General features: G+C 52.9%; 2 protein-coding genes across 3 annotated transcripts in view; one reads left to right on the top strand and one right to left on the bottom strand.

The window, feature by feature from the left end:
• The first annotated feature begins 1475 nt into the window (after window positions 1-1475).
• On the top strand, window positions 1476-19793 carry TOR3A (torsin family 3 member A). 2 transcript variants are annotated; one of them, XR_012629912.1, is made up of 7 exons: window positions 1476-1758; window positions 2148-2261; window positions 3012-3277; window positions 3944-4119; window positions 6507-6631; window positions 7133-7450; window positions 19467-19793. XR_012629912.1 is itself a non-coding variant. In XM_074876981.1 (6 exons), the coding sequence occupies exons 1-6, from the start codon at window positions 1476-1478 to the stop codon at window positions 7381-7383; spliced, it is 1215 nt and encodes a 404-aa protein (XP_074733082.1). In that variant the 3' UTR covers window positions 7384-9976. The 2 variants fall into 2 exon arrangements, 1 of the variants encoding a protein (XP_074733082.1); XM_074876981.1 differs by lacking the exon at window positions 19467-19793 and having other exon boundaries at window positions 7133-9976.
• Window positions 10109-19955, bottom strand: part of ABL2 (ABL proto-oncogene 2, non-receptor tyrosine kinase) — a 51579-nt gene continuing 41732 nt past the window's right edge. Inside the window, exons 10-11 of the mRNA XM_074876980.1 lie at window positions 18928-19101; window positions 10109-18298 (exon numbers count right to left, since the gene is read on the bottom strand). Coding sequence (XP_074733081.1) covers window positions 16605-18298; window positions 18928-19101 — 1868 coding nt within the window. The 3' untranslated portion in view covers window positions 10109-16604. The remainder of the gene's footprint in view (window positions 18299-18927; window positions 19102-19955) is intronic.

Here is a 19955-nt window from a genome sequence, read left to right as displayed (position 1 = left end):
CACGTGGGATAACCTTGAAATTCTTTCCATGTCCAAAGCATCTTGGCCTCGTCTCGGTTAGGATAAGTCGTGGGTGGACTTGTCCTGATGCTCTGTAACTTGTAGAGGTGTTAGTCTCTTACAGTATGCCAGCCGTGGGTACAGCTTAAAGTAAAATGCAAGTTATATGGGGCTTATCCACTTTTCATCTCCTCCCCCGCAGCTGAGTCTGTGTGTTCATATTTCCAAAACCAAAGCCAGGCTTTGCATGGGATCCTAGAATCTCCTGCCAAAGCCCGGGCAGCCAGCCCTAATGACTGCACTTGCTGCTTCCCTGTGCAGGAGGGGCTTTACAGCCAACAGGAGGGTAGCTAAACTGGTCGTTGATGGTGAGCATGGGGTGGTAACGAGTTGTACCCCAGTTCACGTATGTGATCTTGTGGTGGTTTTGTGCTGATCTATTTTTTTCCTGGCTGCTTGAGTGGAGCCCACCCTACCTCTCTTAGTGTTTGGATGGTGTATGAAGATGCACTGACCTAAAAGTAAACAGCAGCACATCTTGGGGTTGACAAGGAATGACACACACCCAGTGTCACACAGCAAGCCCATCCCAGAGCCAGCAAGAAAACCGTTTGTCCCAGAGCTTTGATCTAATTGCGAAGCTGAACTCGCAGCACAGCAGGCAGCAAGTACCCTGCACAGCACAGCTGCCTGCGCCACGCTCCGGCTCGTCCGCTGCCTCCTGCTCCCCTGTTTGTGCCTAATATTTTTGTGTCCCCTTGGAAATGACCCTGATGAACAACGACTGCCAATGCCTCTCGCATTTGTGGCAGCAAAACTTCAGCTGAGCCACTGGGCTACTTAAAAACCAGATGATTTGCCTTCCCCAGGCATTTGTTGCGGGTGCGGAGGCTGGAGGGGGGCTGCGGTTCTGCGGGAGCACAGCATCAGCTGGGTTGGAAAAGCCCTTGAAGCTCCTCCAGTCCAACCCTTAACCTCACCCTGACCGTTCCCAACTCCACCAGATCCCTCAGCGCTGGGTCAGCCCGACTCTTCAACCCCTCCAGGGATGGGGACTCCCCCCCTGCCCTGGGCAGCCCATTCCAACGCCCAACAACCCCTTCTGGAAAGAAATACTTCCTAAGAGTCCGTCTAAAGCTGGTAGTGGTGCCGGGGAGCTGCCTTGGGCATCTCTCCAGCCCAGCTGGAAAAGCAAGCCGCTCGCCTGGGGAGAGGACGAGGTCCAAGCTCTGTGCGGAACAGAGACGGGCGGTGCCCGGTGCCTCCCTTGAGGAACGGGGCCGAGCCCGGCGGGGTCTGCTGGCGGGCCGGGGCCCTGTCTGGCGTGTGGCGGTGACCCCGGCCCGCAGCTCTCCCCAGCAGCTCCAATTGCAGGCGGCCAGGAAGTGAGATCACGGCTCGGGCGGTTTAAGGGAGGCCGGGAGCCTGCGGCCACCCAGCAGAGCCGGGGCCGGAGTTGCTGCCAGCCCTCCGCCATGGGCCAGGGCAGGCTCCCGGCCCGCCTGGGGCTGGCCTGCGGCCTCCTCCTGCTGCTGCCGGGGGGCCTGGGGAGCCGAGGGACGGCGACGAGGGGGCCCTGGGAAGAGGAGCAGGGCCCCGTGGCGGAGGGGGGACCGTGGGGCAGGGCGAGGTACGAAGCCGTGAAGAAGCACCTGGGAGCTGTGGGTGCTCTCTCCAAGCAGTATTGGCAGTACCTGGCGTGCAAGGTGTGGCAGGAGCACTGCGAGGAGGAGGAAGAACAGTCCAGCCCCAGCCCAGGTAGGCACCTTCCTCCTTCCTCTCCCTCTCCCATGGCCCAGAACAGCAGCAGGTCCAAACATCCTGCCCCTGTGCCCCCAGCCGCTGGGGGTGCTGTCCCTCCCTCCCCCACGGTCACTGCCCAGGGCATCTCCCTCCTCCTCGCCGTACCTGGGGTTGCCACAGACACGGGTGTGGTGAGGGGACATGCTGGCACCGGGTACCTGAGCCAGCTGCTCCCCGACAGGCGCTTGTTCCCCCTCCCCACAGCCCGAGCTGCCTGGCGGGGCAGGGTCTGAGTCCCCGCACCTGCCACGAGGGGACATTAACAGGCCTTAGCTGGGCGGCTGCGCAGAATGCAAAGAGGACACTTGCTGGCATGTCTGTGCTCAGACCACTGCATTTTCCAGGCTGGAGCTTGCCTCTGGTGGGCCAGGATTACCTGGAGATCCTCTCTGCATGGTACTGCAGCTTCGGCAAGTGCTGCAAGACAGGAGACTGCAGGATCGTCAACAATCTCACAGGTAGGTGCTGGGCTGGGCTTGGGAGACCCTAAGCAATGCCTGTCTCTGCTGCCTCTCCCTGTTGTCTCTTTTGTTGTTTGTGGGTTTTTTTTCCTTTTAAAAAAAAGTATAATTTGGTAAGTGATGCAAATAAAGGGCACTCCTAGTCAGGGTGCTGAGCTGGTGGGAGGGTGAGGGGCCGAGCTAAGTCCTGTTTCCCATTATTCATTTGTAGTTCTGAGACTGCAGGAGAGTTTGTTCCTTGCTGTACGGTGTATCTGCTCCCGTTTGCCCCGAACCCTGCCTTCATCCAGTAGCTCCCAGGCATATGGAGTGGGATCCAAACCGGCCCCCTACCCAGCCCCGGGTCAGGAGGGAACACCCAGAGCTGTGTGTAAGCCCCGCACAAGTGTTGCATTTTGCTGTCCCTGAGCCCCCTGGTACCCGTTCCCTCTGCTGGGAGCTCATGAGGGCATTAGGGCTCCAGTGCTCTCTGCAGTCATCAAACACCTCCTCCACTTCCCAAAGGAAAAAAGGAGTCAGCAGAAGATCTGTGTCTGTTTGCAGTCATGGCTGGTGCAGGCAGGGTGCAGGCAGCTGCCTCATTAACCCTGTGGCTTTAATGCCACTTCAGACTCTCCTCAGACAGGCAGCCCCACCAGCAGGGCTGTGGGCCTTAGAGCTCTGCCACATTTTCTCCTCTTATTTCCACTCGCAGCAGCAGCTGGGCTTGCAAGTTAAGGCTGAGCTCTTGCCCTCTCTTTCCTGCAGGGCTAGAAGCAGACCTCAACGGGCAGCTCCACGGGCAGCACTTGGCCAAAGAAGTCGTCGTCCAGGCGGTGCAAAGATTCCTGCAGAGCCCACGGCCAGAGAAGGCTCTGGTCCTCTCCTTCCACGGCTGGTCTGGCACAGGCAAGAACTTTGTGGCTCGGATGGTGGCCAGTCACCTGTACCGGGACGGGCTGAAGAGCGAGTGTGTCAGGGTGTTCATCTCGCTCCTCCACTTCCCCCATCACAAGTACGTGGACTCGTACAAGGTGAGAGCCCGCAGCGTGGTGTTGCCGTGGGGATGGTCCAGTGTGCTGGGTCTGGCTGGGGGGGAGTTCATTTTCTTCACAGCAGCCCATCCGGTGCTGTGTTTTGGATTTGTGAGTAAAACAGTGTTAATAACACACCGGTGGTTTGGCTGCTGCTGAGCAGCGCTCACACAGCCTCAAGGCCTTTTCCTTCTCCCACTCTGCCCCCGCAGTCAGGAGGCTGGGGGTGCACAAGAAGTTGGGAGGGGACACACCACACAGCTGATCCTGACTGACCAAAGGGATACTCTGTGCCATTTACTGTTGTGCTCAGCAATAAAAACTGAGGGGTTTTGGGGTAGGAAGCCGTTGTTCAGAGACTGGCTGGGCATCAGTCTATTTGTGGTAGGTGTGAGTGGTTGCCTTTGCATCACTTGCTTTGATTTCTTTCTTTCTTCTTCCTCTTTCCTTCACTTTTTGAACGACCTTTATCTTGACTCATTTTCTTGCTTCTGCTCTTCCTATCCTCTTCCTGGTCCTGCTGGGTGGGAGGGAGTGAGGCAGCAGCTGTGTGGTGCTTAGCTTAGCCAGGGTTAACCCACAGCATCCAGGCTTAGCCCCTTGCACGGTGATCTGGTGGCAATGACTGCTGCTGGGCTTCTCACGCTCCTCCCTGCTGCTCTGCAGGCTCAGCTGAAGAAGCAGATAAGCGAGACTGTGCAGCTCTGCAGGCAGTCCCTGTTCATCTTCGATGAGGCAGAGAAGCTTCATTTCGGCCTCCTGGATGCCATCAAGCCCTTCATGGCTCGCTATGACAGCAAGGGCCAGGTGGATTACCAGAGATCCATCTTCCTATTCCTCAGGTGATTTCTGGGTCTCCAAGGGGATGGTGAGGAACCAAGCGATGGAATTTATCCCCTGAGCTGTGTGATATGAGGAGCTCAGGCTGCAGGAGAGGGGAAGGAGATGTCCAGTTCCTCCAAGAAGTGCTTGCCTCCATGGTCAGTTTTACTTTCTGATGCTAGCATCCTCCCTGGCTATGGGGCATTTGCAGGAGGAGCTGAGGTCCAGCTTAGACTGGCTCTTAGGAAGTATTTCTTTCCAGAAGGGGTTGTTGGGCGTTGGAATGGGCTGCCCGGGGCAGGGGGGGAGTCCCCATCCCTGGAGGGGTTGAAGAGTCGGGTTCACCCAGCGCTGAGGGATCTGGTGGAGTTGGGAATGGTCAGTGTGAGGTTAAGGGTTGGACTGGAGGAGCTTCAAGGGCTTTTCCAACCAAGATGATTCTGTGATTAGCTGGGACACCTGAGTCTAGGCTTTGAGACAAGGAACCAGTGAGGGTCAGAGCTAGCGTGGTGTCACCCTGCACAGCTGAGCAGGGAGATCCTGTACTCCAGGGAGCAAAGCTGGGGCTGTGGGTCTTGGTGGGAAGCTCTTGTGCAACGTGGCACTGTTAGTTGGGAGTGGGAGGTGGGCAGTTCCCACTGCCTGGCCGTGGCTGCAGGCAGAGCTGCCATCGGCCTGCACGGCTGTGAGGGCTGATCCTGGCATCAGCTCAGCCTGTGGTTTAGTTGGTTCCTTTCCCACCCAAAGGGAGAAAGGACTCGGCATGTGCACGCCCCAGTGCTGTCCCTGAGCCGAGCCTAGGTGGGATGCATCTGGAGGGAGAAGCGGGACATCTCAAAACCGAGATGTGAGGTAGGCGCGTGCCTCAAGTAGCCAGTGAGATGTGCCAAGAAGCAACAAGCATCTTGGGCCCCCTTCAGTTTAGGAGTTACAGCCTTCAGCTTGGCTCTGGCAAGAGGTTCCCCCAGGCTGGGAGTGGGCAGAGCTTCCATCTCCCACCATCCAGGCAAGTGTTCTGACCTCCAAGCATGGTGGTTCCCCGGGGAAGTTTCTCTCTCTTCCCATGGGGAGAACCTGTGTATGTGCCCAGTACTGGTGGAGCTGACCACGTTTCTGTCCTGCGTGGGCCCCTGGCAGGAGCCGTGGGGAAGGCAGCAGATCCTCCCTTGTTGCTCAGGGCAGGGTGGATGTGCTGCTGGCTGCGCTGAGCTGACCTCCTGTCCTACCTGGCAAGCCCTGCGGGTGCGGGGGGACACGTCAGCCCCTTTGTGCCACCAAGCAGAGGGGAGCAGGGTGCCTTGAACTGCAGCGGTGTGTAATCGGGGGGGGTTCCATCACACGCGGTGGCACTGTGACACAGATGTATTGGAGGAGAGCTGGCTCTGCCCCAGGACTCCCTTGGACGCTGGCCTGGTGCTGCAGCTTTGGCCAGGTTTGGGGTGGAACTGGCTGCCTGTCCTCAGTGAAAAGGAGCTGCTCCTCCCGTGGTCTGGGTGGGAGCAGAATCGGTACGAGCTGTTTCCCTCCTAACAAGGTGGTGGTGGGGGGTGGGAAACAGTGATGGCTTTTTAATTTTGCCTCCCCTCCATTTGGGGAATGGGTCCAGAGCCTCTGACACAAGAGGAAAGATGGGTGTGAGATCTGTGTCTCCCAGTGCCTCTCCGCCTCCCCCTCTGCCACCTCTGTAGCCAGCTGGTTCCCAGTCTTGCCAGTTCACTGGTGGTGGGGCACTCGGGGCTGGGGGCTGTTGTCTGAGGCTGTAGCCAACCCCTCGCCAGCGCTCGGGGGCTGCCTGGCCTTGAACTGCTTCCCAAGGTGAGGGGCTGCCCTGGGACCCTCAGGGACTGTCAGGATCTCGCATCCCCCATCCCGTAGCTGCCCCCACAGCGGGTGCGCAGAGGCCTCCTCACGTGGGAACTGTCCTGCTTTGTCCCTCGGCTGGGGGATGCTTTGCCAGGTCCCGGGCTGCCCCCTGAGTCCCTGCCCTGGACCTTTACTTCTAGTGGGACTCCTGCCACATGCTCTGCCCTTTGACTTGGACTTCCAGTGGTGGCTTGTTGAGAGTTTGGTGCGGAGCCAAGCGTCACCTGCGAGGTCGATGGCATCCCAGCCAGGACAGGGGTCTGACGGAGGGGGAGGATTCTGCTGGCTCCTGGTCTCACCCTGGGAGAGGAAGCAGCTGCCCCAGGGTCTGAGCTGGCAGGATGGAAGGTAGCTGTGTAGATGCCTATAGAAAGGAGCTCCTCGGGAAGAAAGCTGGTTCATCCATGTGCTAGTATTTCAGATGCTGATCCTACACAGCGAATCCTTCATTGCTAACAGAGTTGCTGAGGCCTGTCTGTAGAGGAGGCTGCTGGCAGTTCATCTCTGGGGACACGGTTGAATGACTTCCCTTCTGTGTCCACAGCAATCTCGGCGGCAACACCATCAATGAGGTAGCCCTGGACTTCTGGCGAGCTGGCCGGGCGCGGGAGGAGATCTCCATGGAGTTCCTGGAGCAGCGGCTGCGCCTGGAGCTGCAGGAGCCTGAAGGTAAGAGCCGGGCTCGCTCGCGGGATGCTGTGGGCAGGCTGCCCGCAAACCTGCCCCTCTGCGCCGGCTCGGGGCCTCGCTTACGCAGGCGTCCCATCCACCTCGTGCTGCACAAATGTGTGTTCTGTGGAACAAGCCTTTATTCCAACCCCACCCTGGGGTTATTTGTAACGTGAGTCCCTTCCTTCGCCCCCACGAGCACAGCACCGCTGCAGCAGCGAGGCACGAGGAGGGAGCGGTGAGTCCTCCTTGCCCCCTTCAGCCCTGAAAACGGCCAGGTGGCGAGAGGCAGCCTAACACCGTAGGGAGGTGTCAAGGCTTCTCTGGGGGTTCAGGCTTCTCTTGGCCCGAGGTGGGCGAGCCGCAGTGACGGTCTGTGTTCAGCCTGAGCGCTGGCCAGCTCCTTACGAAGGGGTGTCCGTCTCCCACCGCGTACGCAGAGGGATGACAGCTCTCAGGTGAAGCTTCTTGAAGTTTGTCTTGTCTTGCGTTTTGCTACAGAGAGTGGTTACGCCTGCAGCCTCCTCCTCAAAGAGAACCTCATTGATTTCTTCGTGCCGTTCCTGCCCCTGGAGTACCACCACGTGAAGCTCTGCGCGCGGGATGCTTTCCTGGCCCAGGGACTCCCGTACACCGAGGCAGCCCTCGATGAGGTGGCCAGGATGATGGTGTTTGTCCCCAAAGAGGAGAAACTCTTCTCTGCACAAGGCTGCAAATCTGTATCCCAGCGCATCAATTACTTCCTTCCTTGAACAGCAGGTGGGACTACACCAGTGGTGAAGGTGGTTCTACACACCAGGAGCTGCTCTCCTGCACAAGGTCAGGCAGGTTACCCAGCCCTGTGCTTGCCCAGGGACAGAGACTTAACCCCTTGTCACTCCGAGGGCAGTTTGCAGGGGAGGAGGCGCATCCCGCCCAGCCTTAACTCCTGGAACACAGGGACAGCCTGCGCTTGGCTGCCTTTGAAGTCTGTCTGGTCTTTAAGTCCCTTCTTTTAGCAGGTAGTAGCCTGAAGTAGTGATTTGGTTGTGCTGACAGGAGCTTTGTTTCATGTGAGTGGGGACGTCCAAGCCCTTGGTTTGTTACCATGTAATGAAGGAAGGCCTGGAACAGGCTGCTCCTGTTGAAACAGTCCAGCAGAAGCCACATCCTCATCCCTGTCCCCAGTTTTCTCTGTCACTTCACAAGATTGCAAAGAACTGTTTTGCTGGAGCTGAGTTTTTTTTTTTTTTTTTCTCTGTTGCTCTCCTGCATTCACAAGGTGTCTGCTGCTCAGGGACACCTGTGCCAGGATCACAGTTTGTGCAGGGAGACCCTCGCATAGAGAAAATGACTGAATAATCTCCTCTGGAGATGTCAAATCCATAGCCTCTTGCTTTGGAGCGTCCCTCTCTCATTGGAGTCTTTCGTTGTATGGAAGCAGCTGTGGGGATAAGATGAACTTCTACCGAAATTATTTTTTGAAGCAGTTGGGTGAAGAGCGCATTTGCTTCACTGCAAAATTGTTGTGGTTTAACCCCAGCTGGCAACTAAGCCCCAGGCAGCTGCTCACTCACCCCCCGCAGTGGGATGGGGGAGAGAATGAGAGGAGTAGAGGTGAGAAAACTCACGGGTTGAGATCAAGACAGTTTAATAGGTAAAGCAAAAGCTGCGTGTGCAAGCAAAGCAAGACAAGGCATCCATTCACCCCTTCCCATGGGCAGGCAGGTGCTCAGCCAAGTCCAGGAAGTGGACACATCAGGTGTAACGGTGACTTGGGAAGACAAACACCATCACTCCGAACATCCCCTCTCTTCCTCCTCCTTCCCCCAGCTGTATACGCTGAACATGAAGCCGTATGGTGTGGGATATCCCTGGGGTCAGTTGGGGTCAGCTGTCCCAGCTCTGTCCCCTCCCGACTTCTTGTGCACCCCCAGCCTGCTCGCTGGTGGGGTGGTGAGAGGCAGAAGAGGCCTTGACTCTGTGTAAGCACTGCTCAGCAATAACAAAAACATCCCTGTGTTATCAACACTGTTTCCAGCACAAATCCAACACACAGCCCTGTACTCGCTACTATGAAGAAAATTAACTCTATTCCAGCCAAAACCAGCACAAAAATGAAAAAGGGGATACTAGTTCCCCTTTCAAGAGCAAAGGGTGGTTGAGGAGGATGGTGGCTGAAGGAACAGGCTGCGATTGCATTCAGGTTTTCAGGGATGCAGCAAGCTTGGCTTTTTTTTTTTTGTTCTTTTTTCAGTATGTTGCATGCTGTGTTTGTTTGGCTGGTATCAGCATTACTACACTGAGGGGCTGTTTGCTGTCTGGGTACTTGCCAGGTGATAAGTATGTTACAGCAGGACCAAAAAATTTCAACAGTGTTACTGGAATCACTTTGCGACCTCGAGGTCAAAACTCCCTTCCAACACAGCGGTGCTGGGGCGATGAGGTGAAACAGCACATGCCAAGGACAGGGCTTAGCTCCCTGCACACCGCGTGTGCGGACCTTGGATCTATTTTAAGCTTTGAACCTCTCTGCGGTGCCAGTGATGAGCAGCACAACCTCGGGGAAAAGATTGACCAGACACACTTAGGCGTTCCGCAGACTTTGAGTCCGTGTTTCCCTCTGGGCACGCTGGCTCCGTTATCTAAGGAGGCTTCACAGTCCAAGGCAGGAAGCCGAGCCAGCTGCTTTCTTACTGCTCAGCTGCTGCAAAGGTAGTTTAAACTTACGGGTTGTCTCCAGGTTGGACCTTAGGGCCTGTGCCAGCCTGCAGTGTTATCAGGCACTTCTGAGACTTGGTTTATGGTTAATCTCTTGATCACAAGAGTCCAGCCTGAAGCTTCAGCCTGGGAAACACCAGAGGGAGACGCACCCGGGGAACGGAGGACGCAGCCCCACAGGCAGACACGACTTGGTTGCGTTTCATAACCTGGGCAGGAAGTTCAGAAGTTGTTAGTTAGTTGAAGGTTAGTTGCTTAGAAGGTTGTACAGGCCAGGATGACCCATAATTTTTTTAAAACAGAACAGAATCTTCAGATGTCCAGGTTAGACTGATACTGCTGGGAGTGGAAGGGAGTCACTTTTTCAGGCATTTCGCCGGCGCCAGGCTGGGATGAAGTTGGCACATTAAGCAGGTCTCAGTGTTTCTGATGGAGGTGGTGGTGTTAGGAATGAGGGCAACTGTCAAACTGATGACGCAAGACCCTGTGCTCTGCCAGGTCACATGTGTATGTTTCAGAATTAAGTTTCAGTAGAGCATTCGATGATGCAGCCCCCACAGCAAGAACCGCTCTCCTCTGACCACTCCATGGCAACACTCAAGTTCGATTTTAAGGGCATAAATAAAACTACTGCTCTTCTTTGCAGTCTGGCAGAATTGCATTATTTCTGTTTTTAACAGGTTTATAATAATCTCGTATTTTCTGTGCAAAATAACAAACTTCAGGTTAGTACAGAGCAGCTTCAAATATTCCTTAAGAAAAAAAGGCAGCATATACTTGTGGTTTTTTGCCAATAAAATATTGCAACCTTTATTTAAAACAAAATGCAAATTGGCAAAACTTTGTGGAACGACAGGCAAAGAGGCCCTTCAAAGGGCCTTATTTACATCAAGTTTAACACTGTTCGCAGTTCACAGTCAGACGATAGTGAGAGAATTAAATTAGAAAAACAACCAAAATATATTACAATAATAATTAAAAACAAAAACAGTTGACAACACTGGTAGAGTGATTGGTGATGAACGTGTTTCATTTTAATCCATTCCTGCCCTCAATGAGTTCACTACGGATACAAACAGCGTGCCGAGCCCATCGGGCTTTACCTCCCGTGCACAACAGCCACATTTGGAAGAATGACCCCCTTTGGTACAGACATTTCTTATCGTCTCGGTATTATAAATCAGTCAGTCAGGTGTCCCATAACCTCTTATTTCCTACCACCAGGGAACAGGCTGAAGGATTTGTTCTACCCTCCAGGCAAGGGGAGTGCAACCCCAGTGCCCGCCCGTGCTAGCTGGTGCCGCTCGCGCTGAAGCGGGAGGTTCCTGAGCACGCTGTAGTCGCTACCCTTCGGTTTTCCTGCCGGCTACGGATTAGCAGCAGGGCTGGGTTGAATGTTTTTTTAAAAGAGAAAAGACAGCAGCCTGTTATGTTTGCAAAGCAGATCATCTGGATTCATTAGTGCTTGTCACAGCTCCTGATGCCCAAGAGCACTGAGAAGCAAAATGGGGAGTGGCTCAGCTCCTGGGGCAGCCTGCCTTAGGGAAGCACTACAGACAGTGGGGCCTGGATTTCTCTACCCATCCTACCTGCCCCCACCCCTGCTGCCCTTTAGCGAGGGGCTGCTCTGTTAGTGCAGCAGTTTTGGTGCAGCTGTTGCCCCACGCTGTGGGGGTCTAATTCCCCCTGCCCGCAGAGCGCGGTGTGCCATAAAACTCTTGCATAAGCACACGTGAGGGGATGTCAGCATGCGTGAGTGTGACTGTCGCTCTGACACAAGGCCAGCGGTGGTCAGGAGAAATGGCCTGTGTGAGGAGGATGGGAACAGACAATCCCCCTTCCCCACTGTGGTCCGCATCAGCAACATTGCTCCGTTCAATTCCGCTTTCCCAGCAGCTAAATTTGATGCAGTCCCAAGACCCAGACTCTTAACTCAGCTTCACCTCTGTCCACGCTAATGAAGAATACGATTAAAGTGAAGTGAGACAGCCGAGTGCACCACTTCTGGGGATAAAAAGGGTGTACAGCGCAGGAAGAAGAGAGAACCACCCCTCTGAGTCGGCCAGTTCCCACAGTAGCTAGAAGGAAGAAGTGCCCCGTCAACTCACTGGTGTGTGTGCTTTGTGCTTGGCATTACCAGGCCCTACGTGATGCCATCCCCTGGTGCAAAGACTACTTTAAATCATGGAACGGATCCTCCTGGAAAGTATGCTGGGGCACGTGGAAAATAAGGAGGTGATTGGTGACAGCCAACATGGCTTCACTAAATAGTGCCTGACATATCTGGCAGCTTTCTACGATGGGGTTACAGCACTGGTGGATAAGGGAAGAGCAACTGTTGATATCTACCTGGACTTGTGCAAAGCTTTTGATGCTGTCTAAAGGGGAGAGACACGGGTTTAACGGATGGAGCACTCGGTGGGTAAGGGACTGGCTGGATGGTCGCACTCAAAGAGTTGTGTCAATGGCTCCATGTCCAAGTGGAAAGCAGTGATGAGTGGCATCCTCAGGGGTCAGGACTGGTGCTGTTTAACATCTTTGTTGGCGACATGGACAGTGGGATCGAGGCACCCTCAGCAAGTTCACCAACAACACCAAGCTGTGTGGTGCAGCCAACACACTGGAGGCAAGGGATGTGCCATCCAGAGGGACCTGGACAGGCTGGAGAGGTGAGTCCGTGCAAATCTCATGAAGTTCAACAAGGCCAAGTGTAAGGTCCTGCACATGGGTTGGGGCAATCCCAAGCACAAATCCAGGCTGGGAGATGAGTGGATTGAGAGCAGCCCTGCAGAGAAAGACTTGGGGGTAGTAGTGGATGGAAAACTGACTATGAGCCAGCAATGGGCACCTGCAGCCCAGAAAGCCAACTGTATGCTGGGCTGCATCAAGAGAAGCGTGGCCAGCAAGTTGAGGGAGGGGATTCTCCCCCTCCACTCTTGTGAGACCCCCAAGTTCTGTGTCCAGCTCTGGAGGCACCAACATAAGGACATGGACCTGCTCAAGCAGGTCCAGAGGAGGCCACAAAGATGCTCAGGGGGCTGGAGCACCTCCCCTGTGAGGACAGGCTGAGAGAGTTGGGGTTGTCCAGCCTGGAGAAGAGAAGGCTCTGGGGAGACCTTATAGCGGCCTTCCACTACCTAATGGGGGCTACAGGAAAGGTGGGGAGGGACTCTTGATCAGCGAGCGAAGTGATAGGACAAGGGGTAATGGTTTTAAACTGAAAGAGGGTAGATTTGTATTAGATATAAGGAAGAAATTCTTTACTGTGAGAGTGGTGAGACACTGGAACAGGTTGTCCCAGAGAAGCTGTGGCTGCCCCCTCCCTGGAAGGGTTCAAGGCCAGGTTGGACAGGGCTTTGAGCAACCTGGGCTAGTGGAACGTGCCCCTGCCCATGGCGGGGAGCCGGGGGAGGGGGGGGGTGGAACTGGATGATCTTTAAGGTTGCTTCCAACCCAAACCAGTCTATGATTCTATGAAATTCTAGCCCATACTAGTGCAAGTGAGAGAGCCCAGCTGCAACTGCATCCTGATGGGGTGAGGAAAAGAAACGCAACTGGAGTTTATGCCTTGTCTCATCCCCTGAACAGTGGAGCAAGAAGTGCTCTTCATTGAGGCAAATACCAGGGCCCCACCACCCCCATGTTACTTTGAACAAACTGTGCAAGGCTGAAAGCAGAGAAGCTGCTAGAGACCTTTAAGACTGAACAGAAAGTCAAACCCAGCAAAAGGGAGAAGGAACAGTAACAATTTTAGGATAGTAGCTGTGGAAGGAAGAACAACTGAATGGTAATTTACAGCAGCACCAGCTTTCCCAGATATATCATCCTTTTGCTCTCTTGCCAGTTTTTTCCCTTCTTTCCGTTTGGGAATAAAACACTGTTGGGCAGCAGAAGCAGCAGCAATACTGCAGCCTCCTATTTAGGGGAAAAAAAATTTAGTGTCGAATCAGCACTACTTCTGCCACCATCTACCTACCTGATGTAAGACAAGAGGTAAGAGCAGAGCAAACACTCTCCGTAGGAGTGGTGGCAGGCAAATCCCCAAATTCCACTGCTCCGTGTTTTTCCACCACAAGAGGGATCAGAACTGAATAGGCTTCTGTGTTGTTCACATTGGCTGTGGAGTCTCCATCCTTGGAGATACTCAAAAGCCGCCTGGCCATGGTCAGACAGCTGGCTGGGTGGCTCTAGATGGCCCTGCCTGGGCCAGGTGACCTCCCAGGGTCCGTGCCACCCTCAGCCACTCCGTGACTCTGTCAAAGCAGATAGCTCCTTCAGCTGCAGTACTGCCCCGGCCCACTGCCCATCACCTCTGCCGTGGAGGGGGAGAAACCAGGCGGTCTGAAAGGAACTGGGGATGACCAGTGGAGGGCAACCAGGCCTTCGTTGGGGCACAGTTAGTTTCTTCAGAAAGAGCTGAAAGAGGGGAGTTTTAGTAGTTTGAAATTCCAGGAACTGTTTGCTATTCTATCACGTTTGGTGGAGCTTTTCTGGAAGACTGGCATTCAGGAAAAAAAAAAAAAACTTCTTTCAAAATATTCATCAGAACTGGACTAACAGCCTTAAAATTTTCTGGTTAAAGAACCTTTCCCCTGAGAATCACTTCAGCTTCAGTTTGTTTGTCCTAGGCTGAGCAGTAGTACATTGATGAAACCACGCGATTGTCTGCCAGGGCAACCACGACCTGCCCTTCTGCCCCGAAGAAAGCTCCCATACCTTTTAAATCCTTCTGATTGTTTGAAAGGCCACGTGAAGCAATACCACAAGCCTTCTTCCCTTTGCAGGTCACCTTTCCAAAGGCAGTTAGTTTGGTGTGCAGCGATGCACACCTTCAGTAAAGATGACTGAAAGAGATAAGGTAAACCACAAAAGCCCTCAGTAAAGTCTACAAGATAATGGTTTGGTACTCTGTCTTACAGCTGGGTGTTGCTGTGGAAGAGCCCCGGCCCAGCCTCCCCTGGTCCGCTGCCCTGAGGGCTGCAGGAGAGCCTGGGCTAGCTGAAGACCCTGCTGCAGAATTAGAGGACAGGCTTTGGTGGGTTAGGCTTGGTATGGCTAAGTCAGGATGAGTAACCCACGCTGTACTTTCATTTGTCTCCACTGAGGTACCAGCTTACCGGAGTAAAACTGACTCACAGGAATAATTAATTCACTTTAATGCCTGTCAGTTGGGGTGGAGGGGTTGCTTCCCTCCGCCCCCCCCCCGCCATTCCACTCACTTGGACAGTGAAGCTGAAATGGTCCATTTCACCTCGCATACTGCTCCACTGGTGTGCATTCATGCATCATGACACAACTTTGTTTACCACAGACCAGCAATCAAAGGAGGATTCTCAGATGACACCAGACCATTTCTAAAGATTTTTCAGGCCCCTGTCTTGCTATGCTCCATGGAAAAAACAGGGACACTCACTGAGACAGCCCAGCCTACTTCCAAGCACCAACAGGGCCATGCTTCTAGACTGAAATGGAAGTGCCCATCTTCTAAATTCACACGTGTGCCCCAGCTCAACTCTAAATGCTCAAACTAAAAGCAGCACAGTCACACGTTAAAAACAAGTTAAAAAAGCATTTTAGCCAAAAATAAAAGATTTAAGGTGCAAAGCAAGCGAGATCTTCTACCATCACCAACAGTGTGAAGTGAGCAGCAGCATGCAGGGTAACGTGTATTTGGAGCCAGGTGTATCAGGCCTGTTTTCTTCCTCTCGCAAACTAAGTTAGTTGAGGTCTTCCTACTTGCCAGTACATTTACATCTCGGGGGTTGTGCGTATACGCAGAAAACCAGCTTTTTGAGGCTGCAACAGTCTACAAACAGCACTAGGACCACGGGAGGCAACTTCAACCACAGGACTGCTTTCATTCTGGGATTGTCAGTAGGCATCAGAGACCATAACCTCGGGGGAGCCCTCCGAGGCAGAGCTGTAACATCTGTTGTCACACCTCAGAGGAGCGTGTCGTTTATGTGCGTGTTCCCTACGCTACAGCATAAGATTCTGGTCTAGCCTTTAAAACACAGGAATAAATAAAAAAAGATGGCTGTGGTTCCCCTGTGTGCTGCCGTACCTAGGCAGAGAAGCTGAAAGCCTGCGAGACTGGTAAGCACTAGAACAAATCCCAGGAAGTGGCCAGTGTGAAGTGTCGGTGTTATACCAAGAGTAGGGACAGGTCCAGGGAGCCCTGCAGCAGCGAGGGCGCGTGGCGGGCAGGCCAGGCTGTCCTTTCTGGCTCTCCAGCTGGCCCCACAGCACTGCGACTGCTAAAGGAATGTGGAGAACAGCCAGGGGTGGTGGAGGCTCTGCCTTACCTACCACGGGTCCTCAAGGTGATGAAACTGAGTTGGGGAGTCAACCTGGTAACAAGTTAGAAACAATCTAGAGCTTAAAAAACAAAAAAACCAAAACAAACCCACTCACCCCAATAACAACACTGGCAAGTTGTGCAAGAGCCTCAAACTACTCACAAGTGACCATCAAGCAGCACCCGTACTAGACCACTAGAAATAGGTATTAACTGAGAGAAGGCTGTGTGGTGGGGAAGGGGGTGTTCCAGTGGTAAGTCTGCCCAGCATCCTTGAGGCTTCAGATACAACAAAGATGAGAACATGTGGTAGATGAGGTGGACAAGAGGGAAAAGGGATAGTTTCATATATTAACTAATTTTGCAGTTCTCGTTACAGCAGCAACAGCGCCGTGGAAGTAAGCCATCTCGGCTAGTGCATCCACCTCCAGCAGCTCTGAATACTGTCAGTGCATTAGACCTTTCCCCCAACCGCACACGGCCTCCCCCTTCAGAGCTACTCCAGCTCAGACTGCTCGGCCGTTGGTACCAAAGGAACCCCAGTGCCTTTCCTTTGCCTTGTCAGGAGACCAATGCACATGTTAGTGCAGACAGGGGAGGATCTGTACGGCCCAGTGGCCCGCAGCCACTCCAGTACTCCAGCTATCACATGTCAAACCATCCTTCCCAGAGCGAGAACCTGCCATCGATTCTCCTGCCTCTCCAAGGGAGGAGCAAGGAACTGCCTTCCCTTGCCATACCAGGCAGATCAGCCTGACTAGGTAGGGACAAATACTTGATGTTCTGCCCCTTACAGCTTTAATCTACCCTCTCCATCCCCATTTTTTGAGATGAACCTGTAAACGTGAGGAGAACTCAGTGATCTGAGGTACTTCACATACTCAAGTATCAGTCTTTCCTTTTGAAAGCATCAGTACAGAAAAAAAGTCCCCCCCCCCTCCCCGTGTGTATTTCTCTTACCCAGATTGACAGTAGCTACCTTTGCACCACATCGCTGATTTCTTGGACACATGACAATAAGTTATTAAGGACGGGGTTTGCCCCAGGGACGCTAGCAGCTGTCGAGGACACCTGCAGTTCCTGCAGGCTGAGTTCCAGTTTGCTCACGGCTTCCCGGAAGGCAAATTTGTTGCGTGTATGCGGGATGCAGTCCACGTAGCCTGAGCAGTAATCCAACAGCTGGTGCCCTGTGTCCACCAGCTGGCTGTTTGGTGTCGGCTCGGCGATGGCACTCGAGAGAAGATCTGCACACTCCAGCAGTGCTTCCTTGCTGATTTTGTCTGCGGAGATTTTCTCGGCTGCCTGTTTGGTCTTTCTTAGCGCTACTTTTGCGCCAGCCGTGCCGTTGGCCATTTTCACTGGGGAGGTGGAAGACGATGACAGAGGCACTTGAGGTGGAGGCATCACGGGCCTCCCAGATTTTCCACCAACAGGTGCTGCTGCTGCTGCCTTCTTACTCCCTTCGCTCGAATCCAGTCCATGCTGCGCTCCCGCCACGTTGCTCAGCTCTTCTGCTGCATCTGAGCAGGCAGCTGGCTGTTGTAGGAGCCTTATCACTGGTGGTGGAGGTGGAGCACACTTTGGTTTTACCCGTCTGGGCCGGTCCCTGTCGCCGGAAGAAGTGACCTGATGCTCAGATAAGAGCTTAAATTTATTACCCTGAGAGTCTGTGCCAATGAGCTGCACGTCTGCTGGAGTGTGTTTTAGAGTGGGTGAGATTAGGACTGGCACTTTGTGGTTATGAGTGGTTGGAAGTATTGCTGCAGCCTTTACTGGAGATGACCACCCCGGTCTCTCGCCATCCTCAAGGGCCCCTTGTCGTTGGGCACTGTTTTTTTCTTTACCCTTAGAAGCTGCTGCTAGCCCTGGACCCTCCTTTTCTTCCGATCCGGAGGGCGTTCGGAAAGGGAGTGCTGTGGCACCCCTTGGCAAGAGTTTTGCTTTTGGTCTCTCTCTGGTCAAAGCAGGGCCTTCTTCAAACCTTTTGGGAAGCAGGTCATTGGCCCTCCCCGTGCTCTCATCGGGCTGAGAGGAGGTGGACACTGTCCGTTCCAGCTGGACTTTTGACCTCTGGGAATTTCTGGGAAGGGTCATTGCCATTCTATCCTGCTCTGGAAGCCCTGAGGACATGGAAGATGTAGAGTTTGACCTTGGAAAAGGCTTTGAAGCTTCTTCATTGCCAGTGGGTTTTCCTGCTCGTAAACCCAGTGTCTTTTTAATCAAGCGTGGTGTAAAGAAACCAGTGATGCCCGACCACCCACCACTGGTGCTTACACCCCCACCACTGCTGGTACCAGTGCCATCGTCGTTGTAGAAGGTCCTCTGAACAAAGCCCCCGCCATAGCACTTGGGTGGCGCCAGGCTTGCGTCCTGCTGCGCGGGAGCAAAAGAGAACCCGTCCACGTGCTGCAAGGAAGCAACAGATGAAAAGTTACCCGTCAGCTCGTATTTTTTATGGGGCTGATTCTCCATCTCCCGGAAGGAACTGCTGCGCTTGGGAGGCGTGGGAGCATTCCTCTTCTTCATAAAGGAGCTGAAGAAGCCACCTTTTCTGTCCCTGGTGAAAGTGGTCTCTTTGGCATCCTCCAACAGGCTGCTGGGTGACTTGTCCCTCTGCTTGCGAGGCAGCGCGGGAGACCCACTTGTTGGCTGTGTGCTTCTGATAAAACCTAGACAGAAGAAACAAGCGTGAATCTGCAAAATCAGTTTCCACTTCCACCCCCCTATCCTGCAGTGGGCTTTATGGGCCTGATGTATTTAGCTGCCCAGGTTCTGCAGAGAGAGGCTGAGAGAGGAAGTTAGTGCTTTCAGTTTTGTGCGAGGCTGGTGATTTTGATTTTTTTTTACTTTTTTTTTTTCCCACTTCTGCATGCGTGACTTGTCTGTTGTCTATACCAAGGAGCCCACTTAGGAGAGAGTTCAGGAAAAAGTGAAGTTGCTCTTTTCTTCCAGTAGTTTTTTTCCTCCTTCCTCAAATACCACAAGTATAAAAGAAAATCTCTCACACTGTCAACTTTAGTCTTGAAGTTGTCATTTAAAAAAGAGCAGCAAAACTAAGTTTAAAAGAAAAAAATACAATGAGATTTACTAAAAGAACATTTGAATAAGCTGCAGCGTTTTCTATTTGCTAGTAAATAATTGGGCTGCTGAGGTGGCCAACAGCTCTAATGACACAGCAGTGCAAAGCACCTTCCCATGTCACGTTGTTCTGTTTTCTTCTATTTCTCTGACAATTTCCACCAGTAGCAAGCCTACCCCAGAACATGTGGCCTCGCTGCCACTCTCCCAGTGCCCATACCTGGTGCTGAGCTGGAAGCCGAGTGCTCCACAGTATCTTGTGTGCCTTCAATGTTCTCCTTGTTCTCTGCCTGTTTCTTCAGTGTTCTAGTCTTGGAGGGAAGCATGGGTAACCGGGGCAAGTAAGGAACTATGGATGAGGAAGAGGCTGTTCTTCCAAGCTCCTCTGCTACCTCTGTAAGGGAAAAAAAAAAAAAAAAAAAAAAAGGGGGGGGTGGTAATAGTTGGAACAGAGACCAGCAGAGGAGGAGGGAAAGAAAATCTGGGACTTTACTGGAAACCCAGACTGGCAAGAAAAGATACAGGACTGAGAAATACATAGTTTATGGATTTAGTTTTTGCTCAAGTCTAGAGGTATTCAAGGCAAGATGTTTTTCATAATGCTTCCAAACTCATTTACATCTTTATAAATTCAGCAAAAACACCCCAGTAGTAGGATCTGTACAAGAGGTCTAGCACAAATGTAGCTCTCTGCTGGGTTAAGGGTTGCTCAAGAGCCGAAGCCAGCACTGAATGAATTTGTCTCTGTTTTTAATTAAGGTGCCTCCTGTTGATGCTCCTGGGATCCCCCAAAAGTTGTAACCTCTCTGGATCTGGATCTAAGCTGCTTTGCTTGAGGCAAAGCACTGCACCTCCCTATTAGAAATGAAGACTGTCTGTCTCCTTCCCAACATCAACACAAGGTATGTGACTAAAAAAAAACAGAAAAAACCCACACAATCTCCTGGCCACACCCAGGTTGGCATCTGTGTGGGCCATTTGATGTGTCTATTATAGATGCTCCCTGGTAGAATTTGATCTGGTGTGTTTTTTCTGTAGTGGGGAAGTGGATGGATCAGCTTCACATTTAATTTAAAAATTTAGAAGATGCTCAGACATTTCTGCTTGTCTGCTGTCTAGTATCACACTTCTCACCAGTATTTACCTCCTCGTTGATTATATTTGAGAGTTGAGTTGCAAAGATTTACTCCCAGAAGTAGCTAAGTAGCTTAAGAGATTAAGGCACGCTTTTTAAAAATGAAGGCTGGT

The sequence above is a fragment of the Strix uralensis genome, chromosome 8 (assembly GCF_047716275.1).
Source record: "Strix uralensis isolate ZFMK-TIS-50842 chromosome 8, bStrUra1, whole genome shotgun sequence".
In the NCBI taxonomy this organism is placed as follows: Eukaryota; Metazoa; Chordata; class Aves; order Strigiformes; family Strigidae; genus Strix; species Strix uralensis.
Note: the sequence above shows the minus strand (reverse complement) of the source record. Positions and strands in the feature narration are given on the sequence as shown.

What these genes read in the sequence shown, in the direction of transcription:
- TOR3A (XM_074876981.1), top strand. Translation starts at nt 1,476, where the DNA reads ATGGGCCAGGGCAGGCTCCCGGCCCGCCTGGGGCTGGCCTGCGGCCTC. An exon ending in AGTACGTGGACTCGTACAAG is followed by an intron (nt 3,278 to 3,943) that starts GTGAGAGCCCGC and finishes GCTGCTCTGCAG; the next exon opens with GCTCAGCTGAAGAAGCAGAT. An exon ending in TCCATCTTCCTATTCCTCAG is followed by an intron (nt 4,120 to 6,506) that starts GTGATTTCTGGG and finishes CTGTGTCCACAG; the next exon opens with CAATCTCGGCGGCAACACCA.